Below are 25,137 nucleotides of genomic sequence, written 5' to 3' on the forward strand. Positions count from 1 at the left end.
CATGTTTGTGACACACGATTTGTTTTTGCAGCTATTCCTGATAACATTTTGTCAACCATTGTCTCACTTCATCATCTGAATTAAACTTTTAAATCAATTTAGCTTGAAAGAGAAAGTTTCCTTTACCCAAATCCTCGCTCAACATGTCCAGAACCATCATAAATACTGCTTAATGCCGTGCTGTAGATATAATTATTATTATTATAAAAACATGGCTGGATCTCAGATCCCTAACTCATTATCCGTCAGCCTCCATTGTGGCTGCATCCCCATTGAGCTCGTATTGACGAGTACTGTGTTTGCTGTCGTCGTTTTTCCACCGCGCTTCTCAGATTTGTTCTAATTTTTGTTTCCAAGTGGCTGCATGCGTGCTTCCCATGTGAGGGGCTTTAGGGCGATGACGTAAACGAGAGAGAGGGAGGGAAAGAGGCAGAGATAAAACACAGACACTTCAGCCCCTCACTCATTCAGAATAATAAAGAAGTTCTGTCTCGACAGATGCGTCGCATATTAAAGCACGGGCCCAGGCAAGTGCACATCTGAGCATGAAGCGTATGTGTTTATTCTTGTGTACCGCAGGACATCTTTGGTTAATGTGTCAGTGTGTTTCCACTCTAATTGACTTCGTTACTACGGGGGAACCTCTCAGGCCAACACAGCAGCTTATGAATATGGAGCAGGGTTTGCCACACACGGGAAGCCAGCTATTCTAGCACACAGGAAATGTAGACTTCTATTGAGAAAACATGACAAATTCAAACTGAAATTTGTGAGAAATGCATATTACTTTAACAGTGTAAATACATACATAGAACACTTAATTACGCACTGTCAGATAAGGAAAAAACGTCATAAAACATGAAGAACTAAAATCTTTACTAGAAGCTGAAGTTCAATGTAAATACAATACTGTACTTAAAGTCTATAAATATATACTAACAGTGCCTGGAAATATACTGCGAATGGTTCGTGTATCTACCAAACTATTAAAATTAAGTGCCAGGTCTTCAGGAATCAGCAGATGTGCACTTTTGACCAACATATTATTTATAACTGACTTCATTCTGTTTATACATGAAAGATTTTATGATTGATCAGGTTATTTACAGTTGTAATAAGGCGAATTGTATTTCCGATAAAAGACGTCAATGTGGAAACACCTTTCGCAATTCAAAAACCCTTCCAAACCCTGTTGGAAGGGTTTTCCAAACCCTGTCCATGGCACTGCGGTTTCTTATAAAGATGTTAAAGGGGGTGTATTTTTTCAAGCTAATTTCAAGCTTCATATTTCACTCTATGATACCTGTGGAGTAGCTTAGCATAATTCACATTTAAATTTTTCTCACTCTGGTGCTCTGTGTAGGCCCTCATACAGCCTCTGCCTGAAACGAGCTCTGTCCCTTTAAGAAACCCCGCCCTTACAAGCCGACTCTCTTATGATTGGCCAGGTGTATAAAAAACTGAGTGAAACCTGACGTTCACAGCAGCCAGCAGACTGAGCTGAGGAGCCTGGGGATTACTCCAACATACTTTTACCTACAGATTTGAAACCCACGTTTAGTCTGGACATCCAACACTGTAACATTATATATATATGTCTTAAAATGTGCAGCACCCACTCTTTAACATTTAAAATGGGTTACAATCAAACATTAAAATAAAAATCTAAAATGAACACAATTTTCGAGTAAACTCTCCTGTGAGTTCTTACAGCAGTAGTGTTGAATTGGTTCAATATAAACTACAGTTCCCATGTTCGTTGTAATGAAGGGAGATGTCACCCAGTGCAACAATGTGGCTCACTGATGTGATTTTGGCACCGAAGAATGAGCTACATCAGGCTTCAGCCACACAGGCAATACTTGTTAGGAGGAAAAAAACATTACATTTGTCTTTTTACAGAACTTCTTTTACAATAGAAATAATATAGACGCCTCATTCTTTGAGCCGTCTGCAGCAGCTTGCCGTGTGCGGTATGTGTGCGGAGCCTAATGAGATGAGAAATGTCAGAAAGAAAGAAGAAGAGCGCGCAGGCGAGCAAGTAGAGACAGAGAACAGAGACAGGAATTAGAAAGAGAGAGAGAGTACCTGCATGTTGTTGAACCAGACTTCAGCTGAGCGGTCCAACAGAGTCGGGCCTGCTCACGCTGGTATGATGGCTGTGTTTGATGACCTAGAAACACAGACTAGCCTAGCGCTTATGTAAGACCTAAACGGACATCAGAGGAGTTGCACGCAAACGCTGATACACACACATAACATGCATACACACCACTACTGTTTCATTCCTCATTTCCCACACAACCTTTGTTAATGACACGTGCAGTCAATTTTAGAAGGAGATGAAAGCAGGACCTTTTTTCGCTCCGTCAAACCCAGCAAATGTTGAAATCTGTGTTCTGTCTCAGGTAGCAGTAGATGCTTAATCCCAGATGATTGAAATATAACACTCAAACACAGCCTCAGCGTGGCTGGGAATCAGCAGAATGTAAATGATTCAACAGCACCTCTAAGTGGCTGCAGGAGCTCGTCTGACATAAACAGTCAGGCTCAGACGGAGGAGTTTAAACGAACACTCACTTTGTTTTCTTCTAGGGGTCCCTTATAAGACTGGACAAATGTTTTTCTATGTGCTTTAAAGTCAAAATAAACCCCTTTTTAAGGAGTCTTTGTTTCTTTGTTATCTAGAACTGCATCAGTATGATTTTGCTGCCTGTTTCTGCATGGCCATGTTAAGATGATTACATTAGGCAGCAGATGCCTAACTGGCTGTAAGCCTTTGTGCTGCTCCTCTGCAGAGGCAGGCTGTGTCATGCTGCTGACTGGGTCTTTGAATGGTCGGCTGGCTGGACTGCAGCATGTCAGTGGAGTTGTAATTCTGGCCCTTATCTGTGTAGGGCAGTGTTTAGTGCGACATGGTCACTGCATCAGTTATATTACTTTACACTGTACAGGTTTCCCATGATCCTCAGGTCGTCTCATGTTCCTGCAGACTGTAATCCAGCTTCACATGGAGACTGACTTTAGTACTTCTGAGTTTATTGTAGCTCAGCTCCCTTCGCTCATGTCTAACATTCTCTGACTCTTTCTTCCTCTGCTGGTTATGTTATTGAAAACATTTTTGTTACAATAAATGTTCCTCTGTGTCTCTACAGCTCTTCAGGGAAGTCCGAATAATGAAGATACTGAATCATCCAAATATAGGTACGTTCAAACGGGAGCCTGCAGCAGTTTGATGACAGCCTGGCATCAATATTTAATTAAATTTGGATTAGTATTACGATTCAAGCCAACACCCAGAAACGTATTTTCAAAGTAAGAGTCTTGCCAATTTAAATTTCCACTTTCCACTAGTTTAAAGACCCTAGCATTAGCACAATAGCATTAGCTACATGCAAGCGTATGATATCACTTCAAATATTTGAAATAAACTCCCAAAAACGCACTCCTGATTTAATCTAAAAGTTAGATTTTGCAAAGTTAGATGTTACCTGTATGTATTCTGATTGCTTCATGTCTCCTCTCTTAGATTGAATAAATAAAACCTTTCACTTCCCTTTTTTGGCCATAAGATTTTGCTATTAAAATATTTACATCGGGGGTTCCCAACCTTTTTGACTACACAAATCAGACAGTAGCTATAATATTTCTGTTGGACCGGTGGGTGGGGGGTCAGGTTGATACACACCTGATGGCAAATGTCATGTTTAATATATGAAGTATAGTAAAACCATAATGCCACATAAACTACTGTATAAAACACAAAAAAACTTTTTTAACTACACGGCTTGTGTATCCACTCATTCCTGATCTTTGGGTCATTTGTAGAGTGGAAATGTTTCTCAAACTCCGCCAACAGTGCACACAGGTGACCCCATATGAGAGCCATCAGGTGCAGGCATCCGCTCTCTCCCGTGTACTACTACTACTGGGTTTCGCGGCCTGGTACTAAATGACCCAAGACACAGTACCAGTCCACGGCCTGGTGGTTGGGAACCCCTGATTTAGATTATATCTATTGCTTGAATTTGTATTGAATATACTATATAGTGCTAAATACTTGATATAGATTCAGATATAACTTAAAATTCAACAAGAGTACTTCAACCAAGTCCAGCTGCCTTTTGGATCACGCTTAGAATAACAACAAGAGTACTTTCACTCTGCCAAGAACAATGTAGAAAGTGGCTAATTTATTGTTTCCCTGTCGCCTTCTCTTTCTTTTCCCCTCGTTCTCCTGCAGTGAAATTGTTTGAGGTGATTGAGACGGAGAAGACACTTTATTTGGTGATGGAGTATGCCAGTGGTGGTGAGTGAAGCATTAATGCATGACCACTAAAAGGGTGTTATTTGCATTCCTGCTTGTTATTTCAACAATATCCGCTCCAGAGCGATTTAATAAGCATACACGCAGACAAATAGTCTGTCACTACTGTATACCGCAAGGTCATATAAGTTTAAACTGCCTGTAATGTAATGTTCAACACAATAATATTCACAAAGATTTTATGGTTTTGTCTCGAATAAATCAAGGCTAGAATAACAGCATCATTATCCTAGCTGTGATAAAGATATGAGAACATATCGATTGATTCTTGTATTACTCCTCTCTCTATTTCAGGAGAAGTATTTGACTATCTAGTGGCTCACGGTAGAATGAAGGAGAAGGAGGCCAGGGCCAAGTTCAGACAGGTGAGTCATCATCATCATCATCTCAGCGCTCGCACCTCTGTCGTCATTCCTTCACTGTTTTCAGAGGGAAGACTGCATGCAGCATGATCAGGCTTCGTCACCGACTGCAGAGGAAAGATGGAGCTCTGATAGCTTCAACTGAGAGGACAGGGGGGTTTAGATCCTTTAAGATGCTGCTCTGACATCTAGTGGTGTAACTAGAGCAGCAATAGGCACCTACATCAGATAATGGATTTAGGAAATGGATCTTTTACGCTGACTTTTACTCTGAAAAGGAACACAATTAGAACATTTCTATTTTTCATTCATTCCTCTTTTTTTGGAATCAGTGCTGTTCTTAGTTAAAATCCCTCATTGATGGTCTTGGATGACTCATAGGAAGTGTGTTGACACAGTGTGGGCAGTTGTGTGTTGATCTGTCTGTACTGTGACACATACAGAGACACGCAGAAAGGTAAAAGTGTCCATGTGGTGCCTGGGAGCAGAGTGGGTGGGTGGCATCTGTCAAAGAACAGCGTGTTTTCTGTTTGATTGATGTTGGAGCTATTCTTGCATTTGTTGATGAAACTTGCTGTCAACTGTCATAGCAACTGCTAACTGTGTGTCACATGATTACAGAGGCTTTGGCAGGAGATGCATTTGGGCATGAGCAGTTCAAAAATTAAATTATTTTGTTGGCTATTATAGATATTTTCCACCTTTTCTATCTTCCAACTATCTATCAAGTTAGCATTCGGCCACTTCTTAGCTAACTGTAATGCTAACTAGGAAATGATTCACTGCTTGTGTCAAGTTAGCATTCAGCCACTTCTTAGCTAACTGTAATGCTAACTAGGAAATGATTCATTGCTTGTGTCAAGTTAGTATTCAGCCACTTCTTAGCTAATTGTAATGCTAGCTAAGAAGTGGTTCATTGCTAGTGTCAAGTTAGCATTCAGCCATTTCTTAGCCAACTGTAATGCTAGCTAGGAATTTGCTGAATGCTACTGTGGCTGTTGTCTAACAGTAGCTACCGGGTAATCTAGTTGTTACTTTACTTGGAAATGTGGGCTGTTGTCTATCTGGAATTTGTGTTAATTGTATTTTCAGTTTCAAACATTTTCTGTCATAACTCCTGTTGTCCTATAAACCTATTCACCTCTTATCAGCCCTAAACAATATTGAGAACCTTAGCAAATATTAGCCAAGTTGAATGATATTCCATGAGCATGATACAAGGTAATCACTTCGCTAAAGTTGAATGATTATTTTACTAAGTTTTGACTAGGGGGGTTGCTTGATAAAGATGAACTAGCTTTTCTTAGTTTTCACTTTATTTTGTGCTGAAACAGCCTTGCTAACTTAAAGCTAACTTGCCTTGCTACCAAGAAAGTACCCTTGTTGTCCCCACAGTTTTCTGAATTTTGCTATAAAGGTGCAACAATTAGTTGTTTTGATAATGGATAAAGCGTTTCAGTTATTATTTATACAAAATGGCCCAATGGTCCACAGTTTAAGCTTCTCAAATGTAAAGTTTTGCTGTTGGTTTTGCTCGGCTACTGGTTGGATAAAACAAGCTAGCTGTAGATGTCACTTGGGGTTTAAAAAAATTGGACATCGATGTTTTTCGCTGTATTTGTAATATTTTATATGACTAAATGGTTGTAAAGATAATCAGCAGATTAGACAGACAATTTAAATAATTGATAGTTGCATTCATATTGTGCTCATATATATCTTTTTATATATATATTCATCAACAATGCTGTCTTTGTAGTTGTTAGTTTTTTACGTATATTTTCAGATACTTGTATTTTCTTACAAAATGTGTGGGTCTGTATTTCAGATTGTCTCTGCAGTGCAGTATTGTCACCAGAGGAGGATAGTACACAGGGATCTTAAGGTGAAAATCTTACTCTCTTACTCTTACTCTCTCTGATATCCGATTCCTTACTGGAAGAATCCATATCTGACATGTGTATCTCTTATCTATCAATCATGTTCTGCTCATACTGATGACCTGACAATCCGCATCTATCTCTCCCAACCTCAGGCAGAGAACCTGTTGTTAGACGCAGATATGAACATCAAGATAGCCGACTTTGGCTTCAGTAATGAGTTCACTGTGGGCAGTAAGTTGGACACTTTCTGTGGCTCCCCGCCGTACGCTGCTCCGGAACTTTTCCAGGGGAAGAAGTACGATGGACCAGAGGTGGACGTGTGGAGCCTCGGGGTCATCCTCTATACACTGGTCAGCGGATCTCTGCCCTTCGACGGACAAAACCTCAAGGTGTGCACTTGTTTGGTTTTGGCTATGTTCATATGTATTATTTTACAAAGGTCTCAATCAAATTGTTCACTTTTAATCTGCATTTTGTCCCTTCTAATCAGCCATACTTATTGCCATGATTAAAGCAGTTATCATATCACTGCTTTCTGCCTTTGTCAAACTCATATTGATACATATTTTAAGCATCATCTCTTATTAGAGAGCCTGCACAAAAGACAGGGTCAAAAGTTCAACTGAAGGTCTTAGTTCAACTTAAATCAACACTGATTAAGTGGAAATGTATGGTCTGACAGCAGGTACACTGATGCTGTGTGTTTGGAAAGGAGGTTATTTTTACAGCGAGTTTCATCACCATGTTAGGTACAACATCACATTACAAACAACAGATTTCAGCATCTTTCTCAGATTTAAAGTATTTGATCTCTCTGCTCTTTATATATTCATGAACAACATCACAATCATCACATCCAATCCTTTACTTGGAACACTAATGTGATTTTAGAATTACAATGTCAAAAACCACCTTTACAACGGACAAACCCACAATCACAAACACTTTATGCAGCCGTTGGCGAGGTGTGTAGATAGACTGGGTTTGAGTGCTCTCCTGAGATCTCTTTAATCATTGTTGACATAATTTACTCTTATGTGCAATGGCACAATTGCTATTAAGTTCAGACTGTCTTAAATTCTGCAGCATTTCTGCCCCTATCTGTGATGGCAGGCTTTTTTTTGCCCCACCTTCAAATTTGGTTGGTCAGAAACTTTTGCCTTAGGACATATTTGGGTGGCATGCTGTACCCGCAAAGGTATGAGGGGACTCAGCTGCTTGTTTAGCAAGGGAAAATGTATAGTTGGCATAGTAAAAGTAGTAATAAATGTTTTCTGGAGACAATTTTAATTAAAATAGAATAGGTTATTCTGTTTCAGTCTGAATTCCCACAGACAGCAAAAGGCCAAAGTAAAAGAAAAGATTTAATAGACTGCTGCAGTATTTTAACCCTGTTTCCTATAAGTGGGGTTTGAACTCACGCTACTCTTAACTAAGTTTGGATGTTTACATGTTTCAACCAGAAACTGGGTTACATGAATAATCAAATGAAGAGTGTAGTATAATGTGTCTTTTTCTTGTGAGGCTTGTAATAATGCAGCAGTTTCTGAGTATTTTTTAAGCTGCAATGACTCCAGCAGGTCAAGAAAAAGTGGAATTATTCTACATTTTGCTGGACTGAGTGATCTGTAGTCTTTCTGAGAAATGCACTGATCAATACTTTTATTTCAATAATTGATCAAATGGCTTTCAAATGATGGGAAAGGGGTTGTTTGTGGTGGTTGACTTGCAAAGAATTAGAGTTATGCAGTAAGATCACATTGGTCTGTCTTTTCTGCTTAAAGCTTGACTGCTTAGATTTGGCTTTATGTCCATTCAAAGATAGTTTAAGTAAAGCTGTAAAGTGTATACTGGTAACATTACATCAGACATTTGTTCATATTGGGATTAGAGGTTCCACTGACTGAAACTCTTTTGTTTCAGTCTTTCACTGTAAACTCGCTGTTGTGGTTGTTAGTAAGCCCCATTGTCCCTGTTTAGACTAAGCTCTTAATGTATAATGGAGCGATTAAAATCATCGCAATGTAGCCATGTATTTATATCGTCTGATGTCATAAATGTTTGCAGTTTGTTCAGGAAAAAATACTTACAGAGTAGAAAACTTACATCAACAAAATGTGTTTTTTATGCCACGTCAAGCGGCAAAAAGGCCCCTTTAAACGTACTTTATTAAACACAATCCACCCCCAGACATTGAAAGTTTGCAACTAGCTAGTAAATAGCACTTAGCAGCTAAAGGAGCAGATGTTTCCTTCAGGCGTTAGTGTCGACCAAAGAGAGCTTAAAAGAAATGAATGATGGAGATACATTCATCAGGCTAAAAGGAACACGACACTTAATGTTAGAAGATAACAATGTTTTTAATTTCTGTCTTTTCATGCTTGTTTTTGGCGTTTACTCATGTGGTGTTCCCTCTGTCTGTCTGTGTGGCTTGGTTTGTAGGAACTGAGGGAGAGGGTCCTGCGAGGGAAGTACCGTATTCCCTTCTACATGTCCACAGACTGTGAAAACCTACTGAAGAAACTACTCGTGCTCAACCCCGTCAAACGAGGCAGTTTGGAGGTATCACCAGCGTTTCCTTTGATGCATCTTCACGTACTTACTCTCAATCCAGAAAGGGTTTGCAGAGCCGCTTGCTTGTTTGCGGGATAATTGATCTGTGACATCTGAAAGCACATAATTGCGGCTGTTGCTGATTATGAAAACAACAGAACACTTCAATTTACACTCCGTCGGATGCAGATTTGGCATCATTATTCGCTTGTGATAAAAATAAATAAGTGGCCTTACATAATTCTTTAATTAAAGTATTTAGGAGTGTAAAAGTGGACGTTTTTAAAGCATTTTAAGTAATAAAACGTGATTAATTCAACAAAAAAACCTCGTGTTTTGTACCTTTAGTTGCATGCACATCATTAGGGATAGCTGTAGCTTGTTTATCCTTTCAAACATTATGTAGTTCCATTCAGACTCCATCCGTCTGAAGTCAATACCGCCCCAGCTCTCATAACCAGGCTGGAGTTCAATAGTAAAGATTTCTCCACCGATAATAACATCATGTTCGGCCTAAGTTGAACTTGTGATCAAAAAGATACATAAAGTATCAATCAATTCCACATCTGGCCGTTCTTTCATTCGCCTCGCACTCAACTGTCATGTTTTATTATTAACAGATATGAGTCATCATGAACTGAAATTGCAGTTAAACTAATTGTACTGGACATCCTCGAGCTCTAATTGTCTTGTTTCTTTGTTAGCAAATCATGAAAGACCATTGGATGAATGTGGGTCATGAGGAGGAGGAGCTTAAACCTTACATCGAGCCTGAGGCGGACTTCAGTGATTCATCCAGAATAGGTGTGTCTAAGTGTGTATGTGTGTGTGTAGATGTCGCTCTTAATGTCATTCCCAGTATCCTGACTTTATGATTTATGTTGACGTCTATCCGCCATCAGAGCTCATGGTGACGATGGGTTTCCCTAAAGATGAGATCACAGAGTCTCTACAAGGCCAGAAGTATGATGATGTCATGGCCACCTACCTGCTGCTGGGCAGAAAAGCTCCAGAGGTCAGTTGGTTACATTATCTTGACATCATCACCGTTGCGGTAAATGCATCATGTTATGTGGCTCTAACAGTAATCCTGTGTCTCCACGTTTCAGTTCGAGGGCAGCGAGCCGCTGACTAACAGCATCCTGGGTACGCGACAGCGACCGACCAGTGACATCAACAACAGCTCCAGCATTTCTCCCGCCCATCCCAAGGTCACGCGCAGCATCTCGGCCAATCAGAAGCAGCGCCGCTACAGTGATCATGGTGGGGATGATGAGGGTGGTGGTGGTGGTGGTGGTGTCGTAGAGAAGCCAAGTAAAGTAACCTCGTTCTTCCCAGCTCTGAGAGCGCCGCTGACTGCGTGCTGTGTAGGGGGAAGCTGCTCTCAGTCACTCATAGTCATACTAATGCTCAGACCCTGCTTATGTGCCTATGAGCAAGGTGCTAGAGCTCTACAAGCTCCACTTGTGCTCTTTTATAGCTGCTTTTCTTAAACTTTATCCTTTTTATTCAAAGTTTTCCTCTTTGAAACAAAAGATTGCGCTAATTTTACTCCTTAATTAAAGGTTTAAGATTATTTGTTTAAAAAACTGAAGATCAAATCAAGTCTAACTTGTATGTTTCTGGGTTTATTTTATAATCAGCTCATTTTAAGTAGAAATCAGTGACTCACCTTCAACACTGCACTGGTGGTGGAGCAGCTTCCTCCTATGTCATGTGGGGCCTTTGTGTCTGGCGCCATCTGCTGGCTGGGTGCCGTCCTGCATCTCCCTCAGGAACAGCACCTCAAAGCATGAGGAGGGAACAGCTTTGCTTCGTACCTGCTCACCTTGGCTTCTATAAATGTCCAACCTACGAAACAAAGTGTTGTTGCAGAGTTTTATATGTGATATATTGGATGATGTCTTAATCCTGGCTTTGAGTGGCTTTGCTTGATGTTATTTGTTACGAAGACAGTGTCCTGTCTGTTCTTTTTTGGTGTAAACATTTCAGATACTGCAGCTTGAGAAACAATGCTTTGATGATGGAAGTACTTAAGTATTATCTTTATGTGTGTCTCTACTAGTGGGTCCATCTGTGCCCCCTGCGGTGTCGTATACAAAGCGTGGCCAGGCCCTGAGTGTAGAAAGTGACCACCGGGAGGAGTGGGACGGAGCGCGCCGGCTGGAGCTCAGCACCTCGAAAGGAGACGTTCCCGCTTCACCACTGGGGGTGCAGGAGAGGAAGAAAACGACAAGTGCTGTTGGGGTGAGAAAGTGGAGGCTACAACTGCTCACACATGTCCACTTAAACACCACATGCAAATTACAAATAAGCTGCTGGTGGGTGCATAATGTTGTTTGGTTTCTCTTTCCACAAACAGACCAACGGATCGATGACTCGCCGGAACACATACGTGTGTGAACGAACCTCGACTGACCGCTACTCAGCTATTCCTAATGGCAAAGACAGCAGGTAAACACACAACTAGATCTAGCTCCATGTGTTGTCTATGTTTTTTAATCTTGTCCCGACCACTTTTTCTCTCTAACCTTATGAATCATAATTTTACAAATGAGCAAGCTCAGGTGAAATATCTTCTATCCTTGGTCCCCAGTCTAACAGAGGTGTCAGGTAGCACCCAGTCTACTGCAATGAGCGCCACGCGACCTCGTCACACCAAGTCCATGTCATCGTCGGGGCATCCTTCAAAGAGCACACTGCCCCCCATCGATGACAACACGGAGCTCAAAGCCAGGTGAGCACCCTGATCCCATAATATTCAGTAACTGTGGCTAAATGTTCAGATTTCAGATTCAGAATCAGGGTTTACTGCCAAGTAGGTTAACGCATACAAGGAATTTGGTCTAGTTTTGTTTGTGTAAAGGAGCAGTTGGCCCCTGGAAAAAGCCACTGTCAGTCAAAGCTGGGGTTCTCTGTAATCGATAGAAGCAATAGTATTTGAAATTGGCGCCAAAGCTGTGGAGAAATTTGTACAAATAGCTCGTACTTTCCCCCATTCTACATTCCTACAACTCCCAGCGTGCATTGCGCCCCTCCCTCTGAAAGGAACGGCCCAGTGAGAGACGCTGGAGTGAAATACTACTGTTTTCACTGCAGGCAGTGGATCAAAGCGGTACAGAATCCGAAATACGACGAGAATATACCGGTGGATCATCTAAAAAATCTTTATGTCTGCAGTCTACATTTCAAACCTGACGATTTTGAATGAGACATGACATCGGAGGCAGGCGTCCTAGATTGAGGAAGTGTAGTTTAGCAAGCTCCCTGGCCTTTTACATAGTCTGGCGAAGGTTTTCCAGGGTCCATTGGAGAAGCTGATAGCATGGCATTAACTCCCCATAATAACATGATAGGACTGAGGTTGAAAATTGGTGAACTGGCCCTTTAACCAACTTGGCAATAACCCCTGATTCTTATTCTGAAGTATGAAATTCTAAAGTTTTGGGAAGATTGTGTGGATAATAACTTCTAAATTGCAGCATCCACAGTGACTAATGTTTTTTTCTTTACGTTGCAGCTCCTCTCCGCGGGGTCCCTCCACCTCTCCGTCTGCACACAGTATTAGCACCCCAGAGAAGAACCGTTTCCCCCGCGGCACCACCAGTCGCAGCACCTTCCACGGAGCTCAGCTCAGAGACCGGCGCAGCGCCACCTACAACGGCCCCCCGGCTTCACCCACGCTGTCCCACGATACGGGGGCTCTCGCTCAGCAGCGCAGGGGCACCTCCACTGGCATCATCAGCAAGATCACGTCCAAGTTTGTCCGCAGGTTGGTGAAGATAAGCAGCTGCACGTGTGATACAAGAGGTTGTAATGAACACTTTTTGCACCAGTTAAGGTGCTCCCTTTCTCATTGGAAGAAATTGTGACAGACATGTTAACGATTCAAACATTTGGTTGAGAGTGTGAAGTCTCAACGCTCTCACAAAACAAAGGATTCAAAAGCTAATGTAGGCTACTTTTATATAGTTTGAGCTACTGGTAGGAATTGGTGTTCTTTTCCTGCTTAGACAGACAAACTCTTGGATGCGGTTTATGAAAGTACTTGCTGTCTTAGTAACTGATTTTTGCTTAACTTTATCTCAAACTTTGTATCTACTTTCTCTTCACATGCAGCCCCAATCTAAATCTTTTTGTCCCTAATATCGAATCATTTTTATGTGTCGCTAATGTGTTCGAAAATACAGACTACAGACATGCTAGCATCTCTCTGAGGCTGCACTTTTGCACCACTACTTTGGAGCTTATGTCAGCATGCTAACATGCTCATACTATAAAACATGCTGATGTGTAACGTTAGCATGGTCACTATCTTAATGAATTATGTTAGCATGCTAATGCTAAATTGAACAAAATAGAGATGAGGCAGATAGGAATAGTTAGAGTTCTTGTGTTGGACAAAACCTGCTGATGCTGAGCTCTATAACAGTGTTACATTTAGCAGTATTGGGTAGCTTCAAAGTGCATACAGAATAATATGGCATCCATGCATTTGTCTGTCTCTGTTAAGCTTTAAAACGAGTGAAATTCCCCAAACTAAAGAGAGATTTACGTTGGATGTCTGTTTATTTTTCCGCAGTGAAAACAAATACAGCATCGCTCACTCTCATTGCCTCTTTAGAACGGATTCACTCTCTTTGCTATCCCCAATCCTTAGTCGGCTTATTAGCCATCCACACTGTTACCCTTTGCTGTCAGTGTGACAACCAAAGGATAGAACCTCCTCATCCAAACTGCAGTTGGCTCCTTGTGTCACCTTCACGCTGGCCCATCTGGCAGAAGCTCACAGCTTTCTCTCCTTCTCTCCCCGCATAGAGCTATGTCTTTCAGGTCGACCCGGAGGTAGGAGAACACAACGCTTGCTGCACCCGCCCCACCCCCTCTCAAATAAACCCCTAAAAACCTCTCTGTTCCCACTCTGACTGACTTGGCCCGTGTTTCTTTAACCCCTTACGTACTTGCCCACTACACCACGCCCTTGCCTACTGACACCCTTGTTATGCCGTGTACTTCCTCCCCTTGTGTTCACTGCCTCGACTACAAACCTCACGGCTCACCAGCTTCTCCCTGTACTAAGCTCGGCCACGTTATCTGCTGCTCAAGTTGCTGCCCTCCCTCCCCTTATTCTCCCCCTTCTTCATGCAGAGCTTAAGATAAAAGACCAGGCACATTATAGAGGCCGAATAAAGGTTTCCAAGCACCTCTCCACTCCTTAGAGATGAGTGGGCATTAAGGAGAGGTAGCGTACGGTAGACAAGATGAAGCATTTGGTTGTGTTAAAGGAGCTACCGTAATACTTGGCTCAAGAAGTCACAATGACCTCATTGTGTGCTGAACCCTGATACCCAGGATTGTGGATTCTTTCCTGGCATGATGCCTGACACCCCTCTTTGTGTCCAGTGATGATGGGAGTGGTTTTGGTAGCGGGTGGGGGGAATCTATGTTGAAATCAGCTGGTGGGAGTAACTGTGTGTTCCTGGTTTATTTCAGGGTGCCTAGTGAGGGAGAGGCCAGTGCCAGGACAGAAACACCAAGGTGAGAACCTGTGAAATCTACGTCTCAAACAAAGAGCCTTGAACCGCCTCCTTACTTCTCTTTCTCTCTGTCTGTCCGCTGTCTTTCTTCTCCTGTTGTTGCAGAAGCGCGTCCGGTGAAACCAAAGAGGACGCCAGCCGGGACTCCAAGCCTCGCTCGCTGCGTTTCACCTGGAGCATGAAGACCACCTCCTCCATGGAGCCCGCCGAGATGATGAGGGAGATCCGAAAGGTTCTGGACGCCAACAGCTGCGATTACGAGCAGCGCGAACGCTTCCTGCTGTTCTGCGTACACGGCGACGCTCGCCAGGACAACCTGGTCCAATGGGAGATGGAGGTGTGCAAGCTGCCCCGCCTTTCGCTCAACGGAGTGCGCTTCAAGAGGATATCGGGCACGTCCATCGCCTTTAAGAATATCGCCTGCAAAATTGCCAACGAGCTCAAACTGTGACAGCAGATGGAGTCCCAGTCAGTCTTTGGTGAGCTCTGGTTACGGTCTCATCTCATCACTGGATTAGTGTTGACTTACAGGACAAAAACTCAGCACTGAAGGTCCGCACCGCGCAGTTCAGGGTGGACTCGGCTGGTAACGTGCAATACTGGCCACGAATGTACTGTACAGGGTAGTGGATCAGAGCGATATCGCAAGGTTTAACCTCTGTGATGGAGAGACAGCAAAAACAGCAAACCCCGCCCTTTTTTTTCTCTTCCGTCCGGCCCTCTGTCTCTCTCATCAGCCCGCTGCTCCTCGTCATAGGACACATTCATGTAACACATGCAGTATGCAACTGAAGATGACCATTCTGCAATAATGTTTTCAATCTCTTTTTCTAAACGCCTACTACAAGATCTACTCCTCGCTGAATAACCATTAAAGTAACTGAAAGCTAAAATAGCCGCTTTTCCACCTGTGTTAACTCAGTATATAGATCAGGCTGGAGCTCATACTAAAACTATGTAAAAAGAGAATTGTACTGTATGCATAACATCTGCAGGTACTGTATTGTATATTGATTTTACGTTCTGTACAGGATTTTATTGTCAATACTGTCTTTTTTCATGGGATTTCAGTTCTTTCCTAATATAATTGATGTCTCTTAAACCATTATCCTTTTGGTCTGTGAGTTTTTTTAATTCTTTTTTTTTAAGAGCCACCATATGGAAATAGTGTTTTTAATTTTATTTAAAGAGCACTAAATTATTTTGTTGAATATTAAGGGACGTGCTCCCTTGCCTTTTATGTTATATTTTATTTGCCTACGGAAAAAAAACACTACGTTGCACCACATAGACTTGAGTAAAATGTGTTCACTTTATTTTCTCTCGGCAGTAGGTGGGCGACTCGGAGACCCTGCTGCAGTTGCACAAGTTTTCCAGGGTGATGTGTATGAAACATGAGAGTATGCACCTGTATTTCTTTCGTGTTAGTTTGGTAGTCCTCAATTACAAACAGGCGGGTTTAAATCGGTTGGCTTTAGAAAGCAGAGGGAGGACAGGACGTCTTTATCCAAAGGACTGAGATGCATGAAAAGTGAAAAAAAAATCCACCTGGAGGAAGCAGTTTTTGTCTGGTGAATCCTTTCTAGAGAGCCTGATTTATTCCTGCCACCAGTGTGATTATGCAGGTACTCGTGTATCTCCTTGCTTGTTTTTTTGTTTTTTTTTTCAATTCAGCGGATTTTGTTGTATTTATTCCATTACATTGTAATGTGCTGCTTTGTAGAATTGAGGCGTGCACTTTGTTGGAGAAAATAAAAAGGATTTTATTTGTTTGTATTTATTTTATTCCTTATTTTTTTAATTTACGAAGATGAGTTTCCTCAGGCGATGACGTCGATCTGTTAGTGTGTGTTTTGCTTTGAGGACCGGGTGACTGCATGTCATGCTACACAGCGCCAGCAGGGAGCTCAGATGAGATGTCACGTTTAATAATGTAAACCTTTATTGATTATAAACAGCATGATATTAGTCAATAACTTAATCCTAATCATGACACAACTGTCGTAGTCGGCACACATGTTAGTCAAAGGTAAAACATTATGAACAATATCCTCAGTTTTTCATTTCAGGTCCTTAAAACGTGTGAAAATAGTGTCCCCAAAATGTTCCCCATATTTCTTCTGAAAAACTGTATTTTCAATACTTTAAACATTAAAAACCATCAACAATAAAAGTGTAAGATTTTTAGGAAGGTTCTCAAAACATTTCTGGTTAAACTTTCCAAATTATAAACATAAATTTAAATCATTCTTAAATAGGTATCGAACTGGTGTGGTCCCTCTTAAACTTACAAAAGCGTCATTTACAAATCTTTTAGCTTACAAGTGGAAAGAGAAAAATGTGTAAACATTTCGTTTTGGCAGATTTGTTCAGTTCAACTTGTTAATAGGTTAAAAAGTACCGTTTCATTATTACTTTCTGTAGATAAATATATGAGATTACAAATGTATAAACATTGCTGAGTCACATGAAAAGCTGAACACAGAAAAAGAACCTACTGGCCGATGCGAGATTTAATGGATTTAAGAGCATGGATGCTGCATTCTTCAGGATGGGACGGCCTGTGCGAGGCCCTGGTCATGCATTAATGTCTTGGCAACATATTAATCCTAACTTGTGAGGCATGCATTAATCTCCACATGCATCTCAGCCAAATGTGTTCGGTTGAGATACATGCTTTTATCTTTATACGCACTGATTTCAATGGAATATTTAAGAACAGGAAAGAGTAATGTCTGCCTTGCTCAAGTTAGGATCAACTAATCCCTTTCAGTTTTCTTCAGCCATCTTAAAAACAACTCAAAGAACAACCAGTCAAGAAATCAATGGCTCAGTTGCTCAGATCGATGACCAGGTGCTCGTAAATCTGCGTTTTCCCTTTGAAGCTGGAGGCCAGCAGGAACTGCCGGTTGTCTATGGAGACTGGAGAGAAGGCCCTCGGCGCCTGGATGTTCACCTCCTGGAAGTGAACAAACTCGCCCTTCTTTGCATCCCAGCGATACACCTGTGTGAAAGAGTAATCGCTGCCCAGGATGGCGTACTGCCAGCTGCCCACAGTGAACGGTTGGAACACCATGGAGCCACGAGACGGCATGGTCTGCAGCTCCCTGAAGAGCGCCCCGTCCCAGCGCATCACTTTGGAGTCGCCGATGAAGCGCGTCAGGCAGATGAAGAGGTCGGTTTTGACCGTAAAATGCTTCACGGCGTAGACGTCCTCCATCTCTGGGATGTCGGTGCGCCTGTCAAACAGCTTGGTGCTTTTGTTCCACTGGTAGATGACCGGCCTCTGGGAGCTGCTGGACAGGATCAAGTGAGGCTTAGAGGAGATCTCCATGTACTCCACGTCGGTGTCTCTGTACCACGGGTGGAGCGACTGGTGGGAGTAGAAGCCGTTGCCGTTCCACTTGTAGATGGTGGTGGAACCGGCCTTGGAGCTGTCTGCTATGACGAAGAAGGACTCGCCGTCGATGCGGAAGGTCTCGACGTCGTTTGGTTTGCGGATTTTTAAGATGTCGATGCCTTGGAGTTTGATGAATTTGTTGGCAGAGGTGTCGCGCTTGTAGATGTGTGAGCCGCCAAACAGCTGAGCTACAATGATGAAGAGCTGGTTGTCTATGACCAGAGGTTTGCAGATCACGGTGGATGTACCTGGTGAAGAGGAGAAAAAAATCACTTTGTCTTTTTGCCTTTTTTTAGTGGCTTCTTTTCCAATCCAACCTCTACTTTGAAATAGAGTTGATCACCCACCGGTATAGGCGAGTAAGTCAGTCAGTGCACTGATCCATAATTTATTAGCCCTACCAATAAACAACAATTTGAGGGTAGTCTGTATCAGCTGATACTCAATACAAGGCACCAGGATCAATAACAGGAAGGAAAAAAACTCTACTTCTAAACCTCTTCACAACCACAACAGCACATTTAAAATGACTTTCACTTACTGTCAATATCATCATAGTTCCTGAAGACCATCTCCACGTGATCCCACTCCAGAAAGCTGCATTTACCAATAAAGGGCTGAGCGAACACCACATACTGGTCGCTCCCAAAGGAAAAGGCCTCCACTGATATGGATTCAAACTTCAGGGACTGGTAGGAAGCAAACTCTGTGTGAGACACAAAGGCAAGAGAAGCTGTGATGTGGGAAGACAAAGGCCTGATACCGTCATTATCAGTCTGTAATTATGTTAAGGCATAGCACAGCGCCCCTTGCTGGACATATAACTAGGCATCATGCTGGGCACCTAATTAGGACCCACCTTTCAGCCAGGAGTTTGTGCCATGTGCTCCTGCATGTTCCTGTGGTTATTTCTCACCAAATCACGTCTAAATTTCACTGTTGTCTTGTGCGTGCAGCTGAATGTAAGTCACTTGTTCATGTATTGTTTATGAGTGTTTTACTTGATGTTATGTAGCCTGCCACTTGTTTGGCTGTTAATAGCTCTTCTGCTAGCACAGCATTACCTTCACAATCCAAGCTAGTTAGCCTTAGCCTTGATTAATTACAATACAGCTAGCTAAGTGTTTTTGTTAGCTATTGTGATGAACCAAGTCCAATGTGTCATATCAAACCAATATCTTTCTTTGCATTCATTTAAGGTATTTATAGACAAACCAGACATTTATATAACACTCTTAACAAAAAAAGAATAAGAGTGAAACTTGGTCTTAGTTCATTAAACACCTGTAGAGAAGGAAAATGTCTCTACATGTTGTAGTAGGTGCAAATTAGCATCTAGCTAAATTTAACTGGAGAAAAGTCACATTTAAAAACAGTTGAAACACGAGCAGTTTCTGTACTCCACCTGTGGTGATGCAGTCGAACGACTGCGGCACCAGGTCGTTGATCTTCTTGTCCAGCTGTGCGGCCGGGCCTTTGCAGTAAATCTGATCCACTGTAGCGTTGGTGTTGACGATCCACTCCACCAACCACTTCAGCTTACAGTCGCAGGTGAACTGGTTCCCTCGCAGGTCTCTGGTAGAAAGAAATTCACCAGAAAATCAGCAGATTGTCTCTACTATATTTATTTTAGCGGCTGCATTCAATGACGTAGTACTGCTGGCTTTGCTCTCCGGCCCTCACAGCTTCACTATTAACATCACGAGGGACCACAAAGTCGACAGGAACATCTTCAGCGGGTGATGGATTGCTACCTATCTCTCTCCCTCACTGCTGCATGTAATTTTAATGGCGTTAAAAGCACCGCCCACAGATTCTTCAAGCCTTGGCTGCGGTGGAATAATGACACACCGTTCTATATATAGAATAACTCATCATCCACAATAGCATATATTATACATTGAGTTATGTAACACTGTGCAATTTATCTCCTGGTTTAAAGATAATGCCGGGTTAGAATTTGTACTTACACTTTCGTTAAGGCCTCGAGACCCTTGAACAAATCTTTGGGCAGAGTCTGCAGGTTGTTGTAGGCCAGACTCCTGAAACAGAAGGAAAAATCAGATCAGATGTACTACATATTGTTCTTGTTTTATCAGTCTCACTTCTTTGTGCTGTTAGCTGCTGCTTGTACCAGAAACTTCCTCATAAAATCTACATGTGGATGTGGTTACGCAGTGTTTCGTTGCAGTTGTATATTAGGGTGTCTGTTAAAGAGATTGGGCACCCCGGAGACAGAGGGCAGGAACATTGCTTATTGTGAGTTCGAGGAAACATTTCCGCTATTTTTAGAGCTGCCTCCTCAGCCGTTTTATGGCCTTCTGTGCCTCAAAAAAAGTAGATTTTGCTGTTGGGAAGTTCTGTTTGTCAGAGATTTATGGATTATGGATAAAATCTTGTGTTTGACTGAAGAACTCAACTTCTTCATGTCTTTCGAAATTAATTGAAATGGATCATTTAATGGCTGTCGTGCTGACGTCAAGGAAGCATTCGAGTGGTTATACTGGAAATATTGTGCCTCAGGTTTCTAACATTTCTTCATTTAGAAAGTGAAGGTGAAAGGATTTCATGATCATACACACAGCTGTGCCGCCTCTAGAGAAATGTCTGTGTGGCAATAAGTGTTGTGTAATGAACTTTGTCAGCGTTTTACTGTGCCAAACAGAGCTTTCCTGTACCAGCACGTGGATGACACATTCAATTACAACAGAAAGCTTCTTTACTCTGTCTATCTTGTAGAGACTACAATGAAGCACACAGCATATACTCACAGATGCACTAAGGTTTTCAGTCCTCGGAAAGCATTCGGTGAAATCGATGTGATTTGGTTGTTTTCGATGAATCTGGAAAAGGTGTTGAATTAATACATGCATGAGAAGGGAGACAGTTTGTCTTCTAATAACAGCCTCCAGGATACATTTGTCATGTACTCACAGATACTCCAGATGGGGAAGACCAAGGAAGGCATCCTCGTTTATCAACTCCAGGTTGTTGGCTGTGAAGAGGCTGCGCAGAGAGATCCAAAACATGTTAGTGTCCCTGCTAACAACAAGCTGTTGTCCCACTTTAGCAGCTGTATACTCTGAAAATGGACACGTAAAAGGAAAGCCCTTTTCCTTTTTTTCCCAAACAGTAACCCAGTTACATCAAAGACGTGATCGATGCTCTGTTAGGATTCCTGCTTGTTTGTTTTAAAGGACAGGGTGACTCAGGCTATACTCCACCCCATGAGACAGAATAGAGGGGATTCCCTCTTCAAAAGGAGGGATTCCCCCTAAACAAAGCTCATTCTGAAATCTGGGCTGATTCACAACATGAACAGACGCCTTTTAACGCAAGTCTTAGCAGGGAAAATACTCTACAATGCTATGAGGAAACATGACTTGGGAGATCATTTAGAAAGGTGGTTTTCTCCCCAAATGATTGTTTAAGCTCTCCATTCCCATCTAAAGCCTCCATCCACTCTGTGATCATGTGCAGCACCAGAGGGGGAGAGATATCTGAACATTAAACATGGCGTTGATCACTGACAGCATGTAACAAAGACTGAAGAACAAAAAGCTCCAGAGAGATCTCTCACAGGAGGTGCAGGGCAGGCGTGTGGATGAAGCTCTCCTTCGGGATTTCAGTGAATTCAGACTTGACGAAAGATCTGCAGGAGACACACAGACGCACTGGTTAGCTTCAGAGCACAGACTCAAACAGTTATTCCTTCACTTTGCAGCAAAAATCCACGTCTTAACAAGCAGATAGAGTCAAGTATGTTGCGTAAATCTCTGAAGCGAAGCACTGGTTATGATTTTATAATAAAACAGAGTTAAATAGACTTACAGCGATATGACATCGGGGGGAAAACTGCGAGGAATCAGCCCTGCGCTTTCGCACAACGCGTTATCTTTGGTACATGTACATGATGAGGGACAGCGGGGCTGCCGGGCTCTCTTGCTGTCCACTACAAGTAAAACAGACGCCACTACGAGTAAACCGAGCCAGGGCGATCTTTTGGGCATCTTGCGTGTATTTTCCATCCTTGCGAACCGCTGCGGGCACGACCTGCGCCTCGAACAGCCCTGCACATGAACCAGGGTCTCCGCTGTGGTTCCTTTTCCACTGATTCTGCTGCTGCCTGGAGGCCAAGCGACGCGCTCTCCGCTCTTGTTTATCTGCCGTACGTGCGCCACCACCGCCGCCGCTCTGGAGGTGATTAAACCGGGCGCCCCGCACGTCCAAACAGCGCTGTAATTACGCTGCTGCCCCGGACGAAAAATCAATATCCCCTGTGACAAAAACAAAAATCTAATCAAATTCGCGCCCAAGCGGCTCAGGAATATACCAGCTGGCGCTGTGACAAACGCGGTGTGACGGCAGGTGGGGATCCCAGCGGGAGCAGACGGAGCATCTCCATCCAAAACCACGCCTATATGATTTCAGCAAACGCCACACTCGCCGTGTCAAGCAAGCTCCTGGAGGAGGAATCCATCCAATAGGGAGAGGAATGGTGTAATTTTTCGTGAATCAGCTGGAGAAAAAATGAAGCCCTGACATGAGCCAGCGGATTGCTGCGTGTGGCGCAGACGCACACGGGCTGTCTATGCGGGAAGCGGGAGGGAAACCCAATGAAATTAATTACCAACTTGACAATGCAGATGTGGAGTTGGCTCGGCATCCTTACGTTGCATTAATGTCATTATATTCCAGTGTTTTGCTCTAGGTGAACGATGTTTTACGAGGGGTTTTATTTCCTGCTTTGCGCGTGGTTTCCATGGCGACTGGTGGATGCAAAATGTGATGGAGGGGTGTGGGGAAGCCCTCCTATCATCCTGACATCTGCTCTGCTGCCTCCGTCAAATGAACCCCCTCCCCCATGATATCCCCCTGCACAAACAAAGAACAGGTCATTGCTCCCATGCTGCTTTTCTGCAACCTTTCCTGCATGACATCATGTTTATTTCACTTATAAAGCCTCATTAAAAAGCCCCATCCTTTCTTCTCTCTCCAGTTTTATTGCTATAAAATGTTACCATTTTATTGCAATGCTCTCTTCTGATGTGCCAGACATGACACGAGAGCCCTGTAAAGAATTCTTCACCATCTAATTTCTCTGATCCCTCCAGAGTCATAAGATTTATGTGTTTACTCACTGCGCCTGTCTGGGCTGCATGCGTCACACACTTCTGGGAAGAAACATGTGCAGCTGGTTAAAAGGTCTCTGAATAACTAAATGCTGCACTGGACCTCCAGTCTCTCTTTTTTCCCTGATGCGATTACACCATTTGATATTTGATTACCATGATAATAAAATTTGCCTGTAAAAAATAAAAGCAGGGCTTTAAGAGGAGCAGGATCCTGGTACTGCTATAACGGGAAGGGATGGAGATTAAAGAGGAGGATACGCTCAAGGAGGCCGCTGACTTCTGAGAGCAAACACACAGAGGAGAATTGTAGAAAATGGAGAAGCTGGAATGGACGGAAAGCAACAAATGTCTTTTTTCATGAGCAGCTTTTGGACTAAATGGAGAACACTGGATATTATTGTTGCGCTGCAAGATGATGGGTAGTTCTTGTGCTTCATAAATGCCATCATTCATCCCCAGAATAGAACACACACTGTCCAGCAGCTATTGCACCACAGCGATGTCCACAGCTATTGATACACATGAGTCTGCTATTTCCCACTTCTGTTACCAGACTTTAAGAACGTGTGTGATTTGATTTGTGTTACTAATAACTAACATTAATGTGCATAACCTCACTTTAATGTCTCTATAGCTAACAAGGGAGCAAATTTCCAAAGCAAACATTCCCTGACATTTTCTGATCTGTTTTAGGTGTAGAAACTGAAAGCGTGTCCTCCCCACTAGAGGGAAATGAAGGGCCAAGGTATAGAGCCCTGTCAGAGGTGGACTGATTTATAAGCACTCAGCTGATTAGAATTCCTGTATTTGGATTTCAGCCACAAAAGAAGGAGCTTCATCTGAGAGATTTATGATTTAAAATGATCGTTTTGATTCCTTTAGGTTGGAAGAAATGTATTGTGCATTTCATGTCCACACTGGTGGCTAAAACATTTAGTGTTGCTACTTTTTCCTTTGTCTTTCTTGTTAACTATTATAAATTATTCTCATTATAACATTAATTAAGCAATATCATCACAGCTGTGATTCGCTCGTAGGCACAAGGCTGCAGTAATAATCAACAACAGACTAGTTCCACAACTTAACTGGACTTTTGTTGCCAGGCAACACAAACATTCTCCTGCACTCTGTGCCTACACGTTACCACAGATCAGCTGTTTTTTATCATGTACATTTTTCTGTTTGTTTTAATTCATCATCAACCGGTGAAATAAGAGTCTGCTGTGTGATTCAGAGGTACCAGCTTGATCAATGTAGACATAAACAGTCTGCTGTAATGTTAATTAACAGTATTCAGAACACCTGGCTGAGGCGGAGTGATACACAGAGTGAAAAGTCCCAGGGATGTTGTGCTCTATATCGCCACTCATGGAATGCCTCTTATCCAATCAGATTACTTGGTCAGAACTATAATGTATAATTATTAATAATATATAAGTTTAATTAATATTCTTTCTATTAAACACATCAACAATCATCACCTGACAAGCAGCAGCACAGTAAGAGACCACACTCTTGTTTGCTGTTTGACCTCTGACCTTAGATTCTGTCTTAAGTTGTGCTGTCACTCACAAAGCTGGCTTACCTGCTTTGACGTGCCTGCCAGGCTTTTGAAACTGATATGCACTCTTGTTGCTGTATGAACTATGAAGTTTAACCACCTGTTCGTCACCTGCCTGAGCCAATCACACCAAGAGGATGATGACTTTCGGCAGTGACGCATGAAAAAAGTCAATGCTTCTTAAATGTGCACGCTTACACAGTATTTTAGCATCACTGCAGAAGTCTTTCTAAAAAATACTAAAGTGTAATTTTTTTATCTCCATGTAAAATGTTTAAACATTTAAAAATCTCCATATATATATTTTTTTTACAATGACTTCATGGGATCTTCCAGGGATATTCTAATATGACGCACTGCAACATCTGCTAGCCATCCC

At 42.4% G+C, this 25,137-nt stretch overlaps 2 protein-coding genes across 3 annotated transcripts in view; one reads left to right on the forward strand and one right to left on the reverse strand.

Moving 5' to 3' along the window:
* LOC138588250 (serine/threonine-protein kinase MARK1-like) overlaps positions 1–16,438 on the forward strand; it is a 34,007-nt gene extending 17,569 nt beyond the window's left edge. The window contains exons 4-18 of one of the 2 annotated variants that reach the window (XM_069658241.1): positions 3,156–3,204; positions 4,244–4,309; positions 4,622–4,692; positions 6,518–6,574; positions 6,725–6,961; positions 9,015–9,134; positions 9,830–9,929; positions 10,028–10,140; positions 10,235–10,439; positions 11,191–11,372; positions 11,488–11,579; positions 11,722–11,862; positions 12,646–12,897; positions 14,619–14,663; positions 14,768–16,438. In XM_069658241.1, coding sequence (XP_069514342.1) covers positions 3,156–3,204; positions 4,244–4,309; positions 4,622–4,692; positions 6,518–6,574; positions 6,725–6,961; positions 9,015–9,134; positions 9,830–9,929; positions 10,028–10,140; positions 10,235–10,439; positions 11,191–11,372; positions 11,488–11,579; positions 11,722–11,862; positions 12,646–12,897; positions 14,619–14,663; positions 14,768–15,113 — 2,076 coding nt within the window. In that variant the 3' untranslated portion in view covers positions 15,114–16,438. The remainder of the gene's footprint in view (positions 1–3,155; positions 3,205–4,243; positions 4,310–4,621; positions 4,693–6,517; positions 6,575–6,724; positions 6,962–9,014; positions 9,135–9,829; positions 9,930–10,027; positions 10,141–10,234; positions 10,440–11,190; positions 11,373–11,487; positions 11,580–11,721; positions 11,863–12,645; positions 12,898–14,618; positions 14,664–14,767) is intronic. The other variant, XM_069658242.1, reaches the window with a different exon arrangement.
* A 51-nt stretch (positions 16,439–16,489) lies between these two features.
* LOC138588328 (leucine-rich glioma-inactivated protein 1-like) lies at positions 16,490–22,568 on the reverse strand. The gene is made up of 8 exons (XM_069658388.1): positions 21,894–22,568; positions 21,643–21,714; positions 20,997–21,068; positions 20,834–20,905; positions 20,033–20,104; positions 19,468–19,637; positions 18,604–18,768; positions 16,490–18,310 (listed from the first exon to the last, which is right to left on the reverse strand). The coding sequence occupies exons 1-8, from the start codon at positions 22,088–22,090 to the stop codon at positions 17,493–17,495; spliced, it is 1,638 nt and encodes a 545-aa protein (XP_069514489.1). The 5' UTR covers positions 22,091–22,568; the 3' UTR covers positions 16,490–17,492.
* Positions 22,569–25,137: the final 2,569 nt, after the last annotated feature.

This window comes from Semicossyphus pulcher, unplaced genomic scaffold (genome assembly GCF_022749685.1).
Source record: "Semicossyphus pulcher isolate SPU_LCO1_2020_fin unplaced genomic scaffold, fSemPul1.0.p SCAF_12, whole genome shotgun sequence".
Classification (NCBI taxonomy): Eukaryota; Metazoa; Chordata; class Actinopteri; order Labriformes; family Labridae; genus Semicossyphus; species Semicossyphus pulcher.

Coding starts and splice junctions, on each gene's coding strand:
- LOC138588328 (XM_069658388.1), bottom strand. CDS start 22,090: ATGGAAAATACACGCAAGATGCCCAAAAGATCGCCCTGGCTCGGTTTA. Junction 18,769..19,467: donor GTTCGACTGCATCACCACAG/GTGGAGTACAGA, acceptor TGTCTCACACAG/AGTTTGCTTCCTACCAGTCC. Junction 18,311..18,603: donor GAACTATGATGATATTGACA/GTAAGTGAAAGT, acceptor CCTCTTCACCAG/GTACATCCACCGTGATCTGC.